This window comes from Rhododendron vialii, chromosome 9a (genome assembly GCF_030253575.1).
Source record: "Rhododendron vialii isolate Sample 1 chromosome 9a, ASM3025357v1".
Classification (NCBI taxonomy): domain Eukaryota; kingdom Viridiplantae; phylum Streptophyta; class Magnoliopsida; order Ericales; family Ericaceae; genus Rhododendron; species Rhododendron vialii.
This window is the reverse complement of record NC_080565.1, coordinates 36,068,177-36,084,895: the sequence shown is the minus strand read 5'-3', so window position 1 is coordinate 36,084,895 and position 16,719 is coordinate 36,068,177. Positions and strand designations below refer to the sequence as shown.

The 16,719-nt window shown below is 40.3% G+C and overlaps 2 protein-coding genes across 2 annotated transcripts; both read left to right on the top strand.

The window, feature by feature from the left end:
- Positions 1-99: 99 nt before the first annotated feature.
- LOC131300157 (UDP-glycosyltransferase 76B1-like) lies at positions 100-7,415 on the top strand. The gene is made up of 2 exons (XM_058325869.1): positions 100-2,710; positions 6,267-7,415. The coding sequence occupies exons 1-2, from the start codon at positions 2,224-2,226 to the stop codon at positions 7,145-7,147; spliced, it is 1,368 nt and encodes a 455-aa protein (XP_058181852.1). The 5' UTR covers positions 100-2,223; the 3' UTR covers positions 7,148-7,415.
- Positions 7,416-9,868: 2,453 nt separating this feature from the next.
- LOC131300159 (UDP-glycosyltransferase 76B1-like) lies at positions 9,869-14,968 on the top strand. Its single transcript, XM_058325871.1, has 2 exons — positions 9,869-10,470; positions 13,800-14,968. Exons 1-2 carry the CDS (start codon positions 9,984-9,986, stop codon positions 14,678-14,680), a joined length of 1,368 nt encoding a protein of 455 aa, XP_058181854.1. The 5' UTR covers positions 9,869-9,983; the 3' UTR covers positions 14,681-14,968.
- Positions 14,969-16,719: the final 1,751 nt, after the last annotated feature.

Here is a 16,719-nt window from a genome sequence, read left to right as displayed (position 1 = left end):
TTTTGTTAAAAAAAATAAAGAACTTATTTTTTAAATTAAATGTGATGAATTATAAGAGAATGACATGTCTCATAAAGCGGGAAATAAAACTGGAAATAAGTACTTTCTGTAAGTCTAACTTTCAATACTCAAATAATTTTCTATCAAGGCCTTATTTGTGATCCTAAATCATGAGTTGTTTTTCGAGATCCAACAACTTATTTAGAATTTTTTTACCAAAGAAAAATGTTGACAATGTCAAAACTAATTACGTTAATGCCAGAATTTGCGCTGCGTAAAGAACTTCTATCATGCGTGCACTGTGCAGAGTACAAATGCTTAAGTGCGGAAAAAAAAAAAAGAGAGTACAAAAGCTCTTACCTACTGAAATTTTGATATCAATAAAAATGTTTCAAGACAGAAGACAAGAAATGTCAAAAGGCTTCATTGTTGGGATTTAACAGGAGTTCGGTGATACCCACAAAACGAGAAATTTTTGGATGCCCTGGTCAACGTGGTGTCCGAGCAACACATCCAGTTCATTCAAAAGTGTATTAGACGGCTCAGATTGAAACACTCTCTCATCTTTCTTTCTCCATATATAAACCGTTCAAAATCAAAATGGACGGTCCGGATGCGCCAAGCAGACACCACATTGTACCTGCTCAACATTGAAAATCTTCTCCCACAAAACACACATATTGAGATCCAATACTAAATAAGTATAATCACAGAGAAAAACAAGAGTGACACGAGAGACTTACGTGGTTTGTCCAAAAACCAGGTTACTCCACGGTAAGAGATAATCCACGATATGAACACTATGAGAAAATTACAATAGTTATGAACCCGACTCCAATACCTGGGCCCCGGAGTTATACTCACTTCCCCACTCATCCGGTGTCGATGGGCCCCGCTCATTAGTATTTTTCTTTTCCCTCACAGTGCATCCCGCAAGTAGCTGCCCCATCTCTACATCTCCATCTCTACCTGCCTTCGGTGTCCAGCATAAGCGGGTATCACGTAGTGTCCGTTAGGTACATTCGAGCCGTCCAATATACTTTTGGACGGCTCGAATTGGAGAGAGAAGTGTTGGGATGAGAGGAGAGAGAGTGTTTCAATTCGAACTGTCCAAAAGTATATTAGACGGCCTGAATGTGCCGAACGGATACCACGTGAGATATACCCACCCGGCACAGAAAAATTTCTCCATGGATGTCAATTTAACCCATCTCTATCGAGCAATCTCTCAGTGGGGCAAATTCAACGCTCATTAGTCTCATTTGATCGTCTAGCTAAGGACCAAGCAGTTTTTTTTCTAAAGCCGGCCCTAATCGTTCCATTTGGTTTGGGGCTGGCAGAAAAAAAGATTCGTGAGACAAAAGTCATGAATAGAAAAGAGAAATGTGGTGGTATTTTCTTTATTATTAAAATTTGGAGCCATGTGGTTTTGTAATGGGAATCTGCTTTTTAAAGAAAAATAATCTCTTCTTCTCATTTTTTTACGAGACAAGAAATCTAATCTATTCTATTTTAAAGGATTGGGGATGGGTTAAGCGAGGTTTGAACCTTCAACAAATCGACGGAAGTATAAGGTGCCTACCGTCGAGCTACCACCCACTTGCAAATAATATCGTCTTTGTCTTCATGCTTCTTCCATTATCTTTTTCTATTATCGGTTCATGCTTCTTCCTTACCTTCACATATTTGCGTGTAGTACCAAAACTTTGTTATGCAAAGCCAAACTTTTGTGTAGGGTTATAAACGAACTGAGCAGCTCACGAGTTCGGCTCGGTTCGTTTAGTAAATGAGCTGATTGAACTCGAGATTTCGGTCCACTTGGCTTGTTCAACAAAAGCTCAGCTCGTTAAGGGAGACTCGATTAAAGAGGCTCGTAGTAAACGAGTCGAGCTCGAGCTCAGCTCGGCTTGGCTTGTTTACAATCCTACTCTTGTGAGGTTGTAGTATAATTTGTTCCCAAGGCAAATAGGATCGTTTCTATTAAGGTAAATTCAATGTGATCAAATGTTGATTGATACCTGATCGACATAATTTTTGACATAATTAAAGTTCTTAACGAACTCTAAATAAACATTTCTGAACATCAAAATAGACTTCCGAAAGGCCCGCGAAGCAATTACTTGAGAGTATCCCTGGCCCTTATATACTGCCTTTACTCTGCACGCGATTAGTAGAAGTGTAGAACAGAAAACTTGCCCCTCTGTTTCAAGAAACAAAGCTCCAATGGCGGAACAAAAACAAACCCAGAAGCCTCAAACCATCAACCGCCGTTTAGTACTGTTTCCAGTCCCTTTACAAGGCCACATAAACCCCATGCTTCAACTAGCCAGCATCCTCCACTCCAGAGGCTTTTCCATCACGATCATCCACACTCACTTCAACTCCCCCGCCAAATCCAAGCACCCTCACTTCACCTTCCTCCCCGTCTCCGACGGGCTTTCGCCAACCGGGGCCTCGCGGGACGACGTTGTCTCTTTCCTCAATCTGCTCAACTCCGACTGTGTCGCCCAGTTTCGGGACTGTTTGGCTGGATTATTAAAAGATGGCCCGATTGCTTGCTTGATAACTGATGCTAATTGGCACTTTTCGCAATCGGTTGCTGATGGGGTTGGGATTCCGAGGATTGTTTTGAGGACTAGTAGTGTTTCTTCTTTTCTGGTTTATGCTGCCTTGCCCATGCTGCGGGAAAAGGGTTATCTCCCCAAACAAGGTTTTTTCTTTATCTGTCTCTAGCTTCGAATTACCTTTATCATTTTCCCTAAGTTGATTTCCTTGTCTTTCTCGCAATCTTTTTCAACTTCGGTCTATGTATTTATATTTTTCTCATCTCATCACATCAAGACGAATGAGGAATTACATATATTAAAAAACATACTAAATGTAAAAAATAGAAACTATATTTTTTAAGATAAATAATTTAGTCCGAACCCTCTAAACCATCTATAAGTCTAACTTTCAATACTCAAATGATTATCTATCAAGGCCTTCTTTGTGATCCTAGATCATGAGTTGTTACTTGTTTTTTCAAAACTGGTTATGTTAATGCAAATATTTGTCTTGCATAAAAAACTTTTTTTTTTATCGGCAAAAAGAAAGCTTCATTTACTCATAACACGAAGAACAGAGCTAATAGGGTCATGGATACACCAGTCCTGACCATCAATGACCCTTTTCTCCTAATCACACAGAGGAAATTGATTAAAACCCAACGGGTTGAGTCCAAATCATGGCAAAAATCCAAACGGCCCAGGTTGGTAAGGAATCAACACAAATCCAAAACAGCCCAAAAACATAAATACAACCTGCATAAAAAAGCTTCTATCATGCGTGCAGAGTACAAAGGCTCTTACATACTGAAATTTTGATATTAACAAAAAATGTTTCAAGATAATAATAAGACACGTGAAAAGGCTTCATTGTAGGGATTTAGCAGAAGTTCGATGATACCCACAAAGCACACATATTGAGATCCAATACTAAATAAGTATTATCACAAAGAAAAATAAGAGTGACACGGGAAATTTACGTGGTTGCCCAAAAAATCAGGTTACTCCACGGTGCGACATACTCCATTATATGAACACTAGAAAAATCACAATAGTTGTGGGACACAAAAAAAAATATCAAACCCGACTCCAATGCTTAAGCCCTGAAGTTATACACACTTCCCTTCTCATCCGGTGTTCATGGCCCCCGCTTATTAGTATTTTTCTTTTCCCTTACATCTCCATCTCTACCTGCCTTCAGTATACAATATACACATGGATGCTAATTTTTTAACCCTCTCTATCAAGCAACAATAAACCTACAGGTACAGCAGTTGCTGTACAGTAGCAGTGAACAGACCACTTTTGCGCCCGTCTCGTGGCTTTAAGTAAAGTTGGATGATTCGTAAACGCCCTTCCCGATATCGGATTGAGGTGATTTTTTACAGGGACCATAAACGAAGTATTTGAAACAAAATGAGCGACTCCGATCATATTTGCGGGACCCGAAACGGGCGCAAAAGTGGTCAGTTCACAGTTGTTGTACAGCAAATGCCGTACTTGTAGCAGCATTCATCAGGCAATCTCTCAGTGGGGCAAATTTAATACTCATTTGATCTTCTAGCTTAGGACCTCAAGTTTTCTCAAGCCGGACCTAATCGGTGCATTTGGTTTGGGACTGGCAGAAAAAAGACAAAGTCGTGAATAGGAAAGAGAAATGGGGTGAATTTTCTTTATTTTTTAATACTAATTTGGAGCCATGTGGTTTCTAATGGAAATCTGCTTTTTATATAATATCATCTTCTTCTTTCCGCCAATAAATAAATAAAAAATAATAATTTTCTTTCCGAGACCCAAAAACATCTAATCTACTCTATCCTAAGGGATTAGAGATAAAATGAGGAAGGTTTGAACCTTCATTAAATGCACGAGAGTATAAAGTGCTTACTGTTGAACTACCACTCCACTTGCAAATCATATCGTCTGTCTTTGTCTTCATGATTCTTCCTTTTTCTTTTTGTATTATCGGTTCATGCTTCTTCCTCACCTTCACATACTTGCGTGTAGTACCAATACTTTGATATGCAAAGCCAAACTCTTGTGGGGGTGTTTTTTTTGGGGTATGGATAATGATATGGCGTCTATCCTTACGGTGTCTCCGGTTTTCGGTTATACCTTTTGTGGTTTTCAGTTATTGCCTTTATGGTTTCATGTTATATAACACACGGATTCACACATGGCATAATATAGAACATACATATGACATAATCGAAAATCACAAGAGGCATAACCGAAACCACAAAAGATATAACCAAAAACCACAAAAGGCATAAAGGAGACACCGTAAGGATAAACACCATAACATATGCCGTGGTCAAATTGTTGACTGATACGTGATTGGCATAATTTTTAACATAATTAAAGTTCTCAAGGAAAACATTTCCGAACATCAAAATAGACTTCCGACAGGCGCGAAGCGATTACTTAAGAGTATATCCCTCGCCCTTATATACTCCTCTTGTAAAACAAGAAAACATGGCCCCTCTGTTTCAAGAAACAAGCTCCAATGGAGGAACAAGAACAAACCCAAAAGCCTCAAGCCAACAACCGCCGTTTAGTACTGTTTCCAATCCCTGCACAAGGCCACATAAACCCAATGCTTCAACTGGCAAACATCCTCCACTCCAGAGGCTTTTCCATCACAATCATCCACACTCACTTCAACTCCCCCACCAAATCCAAACACCCTCACTTCACCTTCCTCCCCATCTCCGACAGGCTTTCGCCAACCGAGGCCCCGATGGGAAATATTATCTCTTTCCTCACTCTGCTCAACTCCAACTGTGTCGCACCGTTTCGGGACTGTTTGGCTGGATTACTAGCAGATGGCCCGATTGCTTGCTTGATAACTGATGCTATTTGACACTTTTCGCAATCGGTTGCTGATGGGTTTGAGATTCCCAGGATTGTTTTGAGGACTAGTAGTGTTTCTTCTTTTCTGGTTTATGCTGCCTTCCAACGCTGCAGGAAATGGGTTATCTCCCCAGCAAGGTCTGGGTTTATTGAGCTCTGTCTTTCTTTCTCTGTCTCTCTGGCTTTGAATTACTTTTCATTTTTCCTTGCATGAATTTGAGTTTCTGATTTGCTAGTGAACAGCACTGAAAGTTTAAAACTATGTTTGCAATAGTTTTTTTATTTATTTATCCGTTCATGTTTTTCATAGTTTCGTGACAGAAGCATAGAATATCATCTGAGAGCAATTTTAAGAAACTTATGGTTGGTGTTTTCTAAAAAAAAATGTGTTATTTTCAATACAAAGTTATGAAAACATATAGTTCGCTGAATCGCCAAACAAATTTACTTGTGCTCTATGGAAAATAAAAGCAGAAAGCGAAAATTATAGTTCCCCAATGCCTCACACGCTTATAATGCGCATGTTTCACACTTGGCGTTAAAATGGACGGAAATGGGTTAATCTGCTCATTTTTACGAACCACAGGTATGTTATGTTCTCACTTTTGAACCATAAGGGTATCCGCACAAGGCCCGAACCCCCTGACTTTGCCCTTTAACATAACACTTCTTTTTCCTTCAAATATGTCCCAATATAGATGTGTCCATAGCCATCCGATGAAGTTAGGGCTCACGTGCATCGCATGGGGCTTACACATGCATCGAATGACTCCAGAAACATTTGTATCCAAATATGAAATATGTATCCAGACATCTCTCTGTCAATAACATTGCTCTTTATTCATTCTGGTTTCTTTTTATCTACAGATTCCCAACTAGAATCACCAGTGCCAGAGTTAGCACCACTCCATGTCAAAGACCTTCCCTCAATCACAACAAACAACTCCGAAAACTTATACAAGCTACTCAGCAACATGGTGCAACAATCCAAGGCCTCCTCAGGCCTAATTTGGAACACTTTTTCGGAACTTGAAGAATCTGCACTGATCCAATTCCACGAACAATTCCCCATCCCAAATTTTCCAATCGGTCCATTTTACAAGTCCTTTCCTGCCTCGTCAAGTAGCCTACTAGCCGAAGATAGGAGATCCATATCCTGGCTAAATACCCAAAAACCGAAATCCGTGTTATACGTGAGTTTCGGAAGTATTGCTGATATGGGTGGAAATGAGTTCTTGGAAATGGCATGGGGTTTAGCCAACAGCATGCAGCCCTTTTTGTGGGTGGTTCGACCGGGAATGATCCGGGGTTCAGAGTGGCTCGAGGCGTTGCCAAGTGGGTTCATGGAGAAAGTTGGGAACAACGGATGTATCGTCAAGTGGGCCCCGCAACAAGAAGTGCTAGCTCATTTTGCTGTAGGAGGGTTTTGGACTCATAACGGGTGGAACTCGACGTTGGAGAGTATATGCGAAGGAGTGCCGATGATATGTTCGCCTTGTTTCGGGGATCAGCTGGTGAATGCAAAGTATGTGAGTGATGTTTGGGGGATAGGGTTGAGGTTTGATAAAGGGGTGGAGAGAGGAGAAGTGGAGAGAGGGATTTGGAGAGTGATGTTGGAGAGAGAAGGGGAGGAGATGAGGGCGAGGATTTTGTGCTTGAAGGAGAAAGTGGATGCATGTCTCAAGGAAGGGGGATCTTCATATCAGTACTTGGAACAATTAATTACTCACATTTTGTCTTTCCAGTAGGAATAATATTTCCGGGAAACAGTAGGATTAATATTGTTCTTCTGTTTGTGGGATTTTTTTCCCTGACGGCAAGGGGTATCTAGGCTAGCTTGCGCACTTCACAGTCTGATCAAAGACGGACCTTTCACCCTGAAACTTTTAATGTTTTGATGATTATGTGGCTATTTTTTTTGAGTTCTGTGTTATGGCTGCCAATTGCTGGTCTAGCCATTGAGATTATTGAGATTAAATATGTGCATTTAAATGTGAGTCCTTTGACAGTTATATAGGTGGAGATGCTCATTAGTAATTTTCTTTTCCCTTACATAGTATCCCGCAGCACCAAAGGGTGCTGTGGTTGCTGCCCCATCTCTCTACATCTCCATCTCTACCAAAAAAGAAACAAAAAGCAAAAAATCTTCAATAGAGGCTACGCAAGGGCTGCCAACGAAGTCTTCCATGGATGCCAATTGAGGTCATCCATGACTTCAATTTAACCCATCTCTATCAACCAATCTCTCAGTGGGGGAAAACAAAAAACTTGGCTCCTCTGTTTCAAGAAACAAGCTACAATGGAGGAACAAAAACAAACCCAAAAGCCTCAAGCCAACAACGGCTGTTTAGTACTGTTTCCAACCCCTGCACAAGGCCACATAAACCCCATGCTTCAGCTGGGAAACATCCTCCACTCCAGAGGCTTTTCCATCACACTCATCAACATAGGGCCGGCTAAGAGGATAGGCGAGAGAAGCATAGGCTTTAAGCTCCAAAAAAAAGCTAAAAATGAGACCCTTCAAAATTTTAAAATCCCTATATATATGTAAGTATATATGGCCCAAAATTTTTTTTTGCACTAAACCTTCTTTACTCAAAAAGTGCAAGAAAACTAATGTTGGTGAAATAATTTGACTATGTAGACTTAATTAGTATGTTTTGCAGCAAAAAGTATAAAAAGACTAATATTCAAATGATGAATTTTGAGATATTGTAATGGTTGCATTTTTTGAACAACTATATATATGCTTATACTTATATTTTGTAACAGTAAATTAAATCCTTGGTAATATATGATTTTTTTTTTATGAAACTTCGTGTAGACCAATTTTTGTATGAAAAATATAAGGAGACCTCATTTAAGAGGTTCACTTCTGACCTCCAAAACTTATGAGCCGGCCTTGCATCCACACTCACTTCAACTCCCCTGCCCAATCCGACGACCGTCACTGCACCTTCCTCCCCATCTACGACAGGCTTTCGCTAACCGAGGCCTCGGTGGAAAATCTCCTCTCTTTCCCCACTCTGCTCAGCTCCAACTGATGACCTGGCGGGTGACTTGATGATGACATCACGCTGATATCATCATCTTAAAAAAAAAAACAAACCACGCACGGACTGAAAAATTGGGTTTTGACCACAAAACCCCAATTTTGACCAACAGATACAGATCACCCCGACGTTGAACAGAGACATATTATACCTCTCTGGAATCGTCTCGACGAGATGAATAGGGTGGATGGAACAGATTCAAGCAGTTTCGAAAAAACGTGATTTTCGGAATAAATGAAAAACATGTTCGGTTTTGGTGATTATGGTACCCATGCTCTGAATCTCTGATACCAATTGTTGTGCCCACGGAGTGGATCAAACAGAGCTAAAACATACACACATAAACAAGAACACAGGAGATATACGTGGTTTTCTAAAATCAGGTACGTCCACAGAGGTAAACGGAGCAATCACACTATAACCGGACAAACTTTACAAGGAGCTCACACTCACTACACTCTTCTCAGTGGTTTACATTGCTAAAAACAGAACTTCAGAACTCTCAGATCTCTCACTCGAGAGATACAAAACCGAATGGCAGAAGCTCCATTTATAGACTGAGCTTGGAGTCTTATTCATTCCTCTCGCCGGACAACTCATTCAATTCTTGGCTAGCTGAAGATGACTGGGGCTCCGTTTCAAAAAGCCGAATAAGTAATTATTTTTTAAAAAGATAATTTCAAACTTATAAATAATGAGTTTATTAAAATCTAAAACTATGCAATATGAATATTATTTAAGAGATCTCAATGAAATTTTTAATACGATGCAAAAAAAATTAAAAATTTATTTTTCGTTTACATTATTTTTAAATTTAAAAATATAAAATAAGTAATTATTTTTTAAGAAGGTGTTCTGGAACGGACTCTGGGTGATTACCCACCACACCAAGTCCACTTTGGTGTGCTGATTGGATAGAAATGAGAGGAGTGGAGCCACTCCATGGCCTCAAAGTCAACACTTTTGACATAATTAAAGCTCTCAACGTACGCTAAATAAACATTTCCGAACATCAAAATAGACTTCCAAAAGAGTAAGTCTACAGTTACCGATCGGGGCACGCTCCGGCCACCGAACGTCCGATCCGATCCGTCCAATAACTCTAAAAAAAAAACCGAGGGGGCTATCGCGAGATTAAACAGTATCCGACGTGTGTAAGTGGCCGATCCAAGCACTCCATTTTTGTGTTTGGATCGGCCAAAAATGGAGTGTTTGGATCGGCCAAAAAAGGAGTGCTTGGATCGGCCACTTACACACATCGGATGCCATTTATTCTCACTTTGGCCCACTCGTTTTTTTTTTTAGAATTATTGGACGGATCGGATCGGCCATCCGGTAGCCGGAGAGTGCCCGGCGGAGAGTCGGAATTCCGATCGGGACTTTCCGATCGGTAACCGTAGACTTTTGCTTCCAAAAGGCCCGCAAAGTGATTACTTGAGAGTATCCCTCGCCCTTATATATTTCCTTTACTCTGCACGCGATTAGTAAAATAAAAAAAGTTAGGCCCCTCTGTTTAAAGAAACAAGCTCCAATGGAGGGGCAAAAACAAACTCAGAAGCCTCAAACCAACAACCGCCGTTTAGTACTGTTTCCAGTCCCTTTACAAGGCCACATAAACCCCATGCTTCAACTAGCCAGCATCCTCCACTCCAGAGGCTTTTCCATCACGATCATCCACACTCACTTCAACTCCCCCGCCAAATCCAAGCACCCTCACTTGACCTTCCTCCCCATCTCCGACGGGCTTTCGCCCACCGAGGCCCCGATGGGAAATATCATCTCTCTCCTCACTGGGCTCAACTCTAACTGTGTCGCCCCGTTTCGAGACTGTTTGGCTAGATTACTAGCAGATGGGCCGATTGCTTGCTTGATAACTGATGCTATTTGGCACTTTTCGCAATCGGTTGCTGATGGGGTTGGGATTCCGAGGATTGTTTTGAGGACTAGTAGTGTTTCTTCTTTTCTGGTTTACGCTGCCTTGCCCATGCTGCGGGAAAAGGGTTATCTCCCCAAACAAGGTTTTTTCTTTATCTGTCTCTAGCTTCGAATAACCTTTATCATTTTCCCTAAGTTGATTTCCTTGTCTTTCTCGTAATCTTTTTCAACTTCGGTCTATGTATTTATATTTTTCTCATCTCATCACATTAAGAAGAATGAGGAATTACATATATTAAAAAACATACTGAATGTAAAAAATAGAAACTATATTTTTTAAGATAAATAATTTAGTCCGAACCCTCTAAACCATCTATAAGTCTAACTTTCAATACTCAAATGGTTATCTATCAAGGCCTTCTTTGTGATCCTAGATCATGAGTTGTTACTAGTTTTGAATGTTTATGTTAATGTAAATATTTGTCTTGCATAAAGAACTTTATTTTTTATCGGCAAAAAGAAAGCTTCGTTAACTCATAACACGAAGTACAGAGTTAATAGGGTCATGGATACATCAGTCTGATCATCAATGACCCTTTTCTCCTAACCACATAGAGGAAATTGATTAAGACCCAACAGGTTGAGTCTAAATCATGGCAAAAACCCAAACGGCCCAGGTATTAATTATCAAAATACGCCATTGACCGTCATTTTCCCAATCAAAACAGCCCAAAAACCCAAAGAGAAAAGCCCAAAAACCTAAATACAACCAGGGTAAAAAAAACTTCTATCACGTGTGCAGAGTACAAAGGCTCTTACATACTGAAATTTTGATATTAACACAAATGTTTCAAGACAGTAATAAGACATGTGAAAAGGCTTCGTTGTTGGGATTTAGCAGAAGTTTGATGATACCCACAAAGCACACATATTGAGATCCAATACTAAATAAGTATTATCACAAAGAAAAATAAGAGTGACACGGGAAATTTACGTGGTTGGCCAAAAAATCAGGTTACTCCACGGTGCGACATACTCCATTATATGAACACTAGAAAAATTACAATAGTTGTGGGACACAAAAAAAAAATATCAAACCCGACTCCAATGCTTAAGCCCTGAAGTTATACACACTTCCCTGCTCATCCGGTGTCCATGGCCCCCGCTTATTAGTATTTTTCTTTTCCCTTACATCTCCATCTCTACCTGCCTTCAGTATACAATATACACATGGATGCCAATTTTTTAACCCATCTCTATCAAGCAATCTCTCAGTTGGGCAAATTTAATACTCATTTGATCTTCTAGCTTAGGACCTCAAGTTTTCTCAAGCCGGCCCTAATCGGTGCATTTGGTTTGGGACTGGCAGAAAAAAGACAAAGTCGTGAATAGGAAAGAGAAATGGGGAGAATTTTCTTTATTTTTTAATACTAATTTGGAGCCATGTGGTTTCTAATGGAATCTGCTTTTTATATAATATCATCTTTTTTCCGCGGATAAAATAAAATAAAAAATCTTTTTCTTTCCGAGACCAAAAAAAATCTAATCTACTCTATCGTTAGGGATTGGAGATGAAATGAGTGAGATTTGAACCTTCATCAAATGCACAATAGTATAAGGTGCTTACCATTGAGCTACCACTCCACTTGCAAATCATGTCGTCTTTGTCTTCATGATTCTTCCTTTTTTCTTTTTGTATTATCGGTTCATGCTTCTTCCTCACCTTCACATACTTGCGTGTAGTACCAATACTTTGATATGCAAAGCCAAACTCTTGTGGGGGTGTTTTTTGTGGAGTATGGATAATGCTGTGGCGTTTACTTTTACGATGTCTACTTTATGTCTCTTTTGGTTTTCGGTTAAACTTTTTGTGGTTTTCAGTTATTCCCTTTGTGGTTCCATGTTATACAACACATGAATCCACACATGGCATAATATAGAACATACATATGATATAACCGAAAATCACAAGAGGCATAACCGAAATCACAAAAGGCATAACCAAAAACCACAAAAGGAATAAAGGAGACACCGTAAAGATAAACACCATAACATTTGCCGTGATCAAATTGTTGACTGATACGTGATCGGCATAATTTTTAACATAATTAAAGTTCTCAAGGAGCTCTAAATAAACATTTCCGAACATCAAAAAAGACTTCCAAAAGGCCCGCGAAGCGATTACTTAAGAGTATATCCCTCGCCCTTATATACTCGTCTTGTAAAACAAGAAAACTTGGCCCCTCTGTTTCAAGAAACAAGCTCCGATGGAGGAACAAACCCAAAAGCCTCAAGCCAACAACCGCCGTTTAGTACTGTTTCCAATCCCTGCACAAGGCCACATAAACCCAATGCTTCAACTGGCAAACATCCTCCACTCCAGAGGCTTTTCCATCACAATCATCCACACTCACTTCAACTCCCCCGCCAAATCCAAACACCCTCACTTCACCTTCCTCCCCATCTCCGACGGGCTTTCGCCCACCGAGGCCCCGATGGGAAATATCGTCTCTTTCCTCACTAGGCTCAACTCTAACTGTGTCGCCCCGTTTCGAGACTGTTTGGCTAGATTACTAGCAGATGGGCCGATTGCTTGCTTGATAACTGATGCTATTTGGCACTTTTCGCAATCGGTTCTGATGGGTTTGGGATTCCGAGGATTGTTTTAAGGACTAGTAGTGTTTCTTCTTTTCTGGTTTATGCTGCCTTTCCAACGCTGCAGGAAATGGGTTATCTCCCCAAGCAAGGTCTGGGTTTATTGAGCTCTGTCTTTCTTTCTCTGTCTCTCTGGCTTTGAATTACTTTTCATTTTTCCTTGCATGAATTTGAGTTTCTGATTTGGCTAGTGAACAGCACTGAAAGTCTAAAACTATGTTCGCAATTGTTTTTTTTTTTTTATCCGTTCATGTTTTTCGTATTTTCGTGACAGAAGCATAGAATATCATCTGAGAGCAATTTTCAGAAACTTATGGTTGGTGTTTTCTAAAAAAAATGTGTTATTTTGAATACAAAGTTATGAAAACATATAGTTCGCCGAATCGCCAAACAAATTTACTTGTGCTCTATGGAAAATAAAAGCAGAAAGCGAAGATTATAGTTTCCCAATGCCTCACACGCTTATAATGCGCATGTTTCACACTTGGCGTTAAAATGGACAGAAATGGGTCAATCTGCTCATTTTTACGAACCACGGGTAGGTTATGTGCACACTTTTGAACTACAAGGGTATCCGCACATGGCCCGAACCCCCTGACTTTGCCCTTAACACGACACTTCTTTTTCCTTAAAATATGTCCAATATAGATGTGTCCATAGCCATCCGATGAAGTTAGGGCTCACGTGCATCATGTGGGGCTCACACATGCATCGAATGACTCCATAAACATTTGAATCCAAATATGAAATATGTATCCAGACATCTCTCTGTCAATAACATTGCTCTTCATTCATTCGGGTTTCTTTTTATCTACAGATTCCCAACTAGAATCACCAGTGCCAGAGTTAGCACCACTCCATGTCAAAGACCTTCCCTCAATCACAACAGACGACTCCGAAAACTTATACAAGCTACTCAGCAACATGGTGCAACAATCCAAGGCCTCCTCAGGCCTAATTTGGAACACTTTTTCAGAACTCGAAGAATCTGCATTGATCAAATTAAGCATACAATTCCCCATCCCAAATTTTCCAATCGGCCCATTTCACAAGTCCTTTCCTGCCTCGTCAAGTAGTCTACTAACCCAAGATAGGAGTTCCATATCCTGGCTAAATACCCAAAAACCGAAATCCGTGTTATACGTGAGTTTCGGAAGTATTGCTGATATGGGTGGAAACGAGTTCCTGGAAATGGCATGGGGTTTAGCCAACAGCATGCAGCCCTTTTTGTGGGTGGTTCGACCGGGAATGATCCGGGGTTCAGAGTGGCTCGAGGCGTTGCCAAGTGGGTTCATGGAGAAAGTTGGGAACAGCGGATGTATCGTCAAGTGGGCCCCGCAACAAGAAGTGCTAGCTCATTTTGCTGTAGGAGGGTTTTGGACTCATAACGGGTGGAACTCGACGTTGGAGAGTATATGCGAAGGAGTGCCGATGATATGTTCGCCTTGTTTCGGGGATCAGCTGGTGAATGCAAAGTATGTGAGTGATGTTTGGGGGATTGGGTTGAGGTTTGATAAAGGGGTGGAGAGAGGAGAAGTGGAGAGAGGGATTAGGAGAGTGATGTTGGAGAGAGAAGGGGAGGAGATGAGGGCGAGGTTTTTGTGCTTGAAGGAGAAAGTGCATGCATGTCTCAAGGAAGGGGGATCTTCATATCAGTACTTGGAACAATTAATTACTCACATTTTGTCTTTCCAGTAGGAATAATATTTTCCGGGAAACAGTAGGATTAATATTGGTCTTCTGTTTGTGGGATTTTTTTCCCTGACGGCAAGGGATATCTAGGCTAGCTTGCGCACTTCACAGTCCGATCAAAGACGGACCTTTCACCCTGAAACTTTTAATGTTTTGATGATTATATGGCTATTTTTTTTGAGTTTTGTGTTATGGCTGCCAATTGCTGGTCTAGCCATTGAGATTAGTGAGATTAAATATGTGCATTTAAATGTGAGTCCTTTGACAGTTGTATAGGTGGAGATGCTCATTAGTAATTTTCTTTTCCCTTACATAGTATCCCGCAGCACCAAAGGGTGCTGTGGCTGCTGCCCCATCTCTCTACATCTCCATCTCTACCTAAAAAGAAACAAAAAGCAAAAAATCTTCAATAGAGGCTACGCATGGGCTGCCAACGAAGTCTTCCATGGATGCCAATTGAGGTCATCCATGACTTCAATTTAACCTATCTCTATCAACCATTCTCTCAGTGGGGGAAAACAAAAAACTTGGCTCCTCTGTTTCAAGAAACAAGCTACAATGGAGGAACAAAAACAAACCCAAAAGCCTCAAGCCAACAACGGCTGTTTAGTACTGTTTCCAACCCCTGCACAAGGCCACATAAACCCCATGCTTCAGCTGGGAAACATCCTCCACTCCAGAGGCTTTTCCATCACACTCATCAACATAGGGCCGGCTGAGAAGATAGGCGAGAGAAGCATAGGCTTCAAGCTCCAAAAAAAGGCTAAAAATGAGACCCCCCAAAATTCTAAAATCCCTATATATATGTCAGTATATATGGCCCAAAAATTTTTTTGCACTAAACCTTCTTTATTCAAAAAGTGCGAGAAGACTAATGTTGGTAAAATAATTTGACTATGTAACTTAATTACTAGTATGTTTTGCAGCAAAAAGTGCAAGAAGACTAATATTCAAATGATAGATTTTGAGATATTGTAATGGTTGCATTTTTTGAACAACTATATATATGCTTATACTTATATTTTGTAACAGTAAATTAAATCCTTGGTAATATATGATTTTTTTTTTTATGAAATTTCATGTAGACCAACTTTTATATGAAAAATATAAAAAAACCTCATTTAAAAGGTTCACTTCTGACCTCCAAAACTTATGAGCCGGCCTTACATCCATACTCACTTCAACTCCCCTGCCCAATCCGACGACCGTCACTGCACCTTCCTCCCCATCTACGACAGGCTTTCGCTAACCGAGGCCTCGGTGGAAAATCTCCTCTCTTTCCCCACTCTGCTCAGCTCCAACTGATGACCTGGCGGGTGACTTAATGATGACATCACGCTGATATCATCATCTTAAAAAAAAAAACAAACCACGCACGGACTGAAAAATTGGGTTTTGACCAAAACCCCAATTTTGACCAACAGATACGGATCACCCCGACGTTGAACAGAGACATATTATACCTCTCTGGAATCGTCTCGACGAGATGAATAGGGTGGATGGAACAGATTCAAGCAGTTTCGAAAAAACGTGATTTTCGGATAAAATTAAAAATATGTTCGGTTTTGGTGATTATGGTTACCCATGCTCTGATACCAATTGTTGTGCCCCCGGAGTGGATCAAACAGAGCTAAAACATACGCACATAAACAAAAACACAGGAGATATACGTGGTTTTCCAAAATCAGATACGTCCACGGAGGTAAACGGAGCAATCACACTATAACCGGACAAGCTTTACAAGGAGCTCACACTCACTACACTCTCCTCAGTGGTTTACATTGCTAAAAACAGAACCTCAGAACTCTCAGATCTCTCACTCGCGAGATACAAAACCGAATGGCAGAAGCTTCATTTATAGACTGAGCTTGGAGTCCTATTCATTCCTCTCGCCGGACAACTCATTCAATTCTTGGCTAGCTGAAGATGACTGGGGCTCCATTTCAAAAAGCCGAATAAATACTTATTTTTTAAGAAAATATTTTCAAGCTAAAAAATAATAAGTTTATTGAAATATAAAACTATGCAATATGAATCTTGTTTAA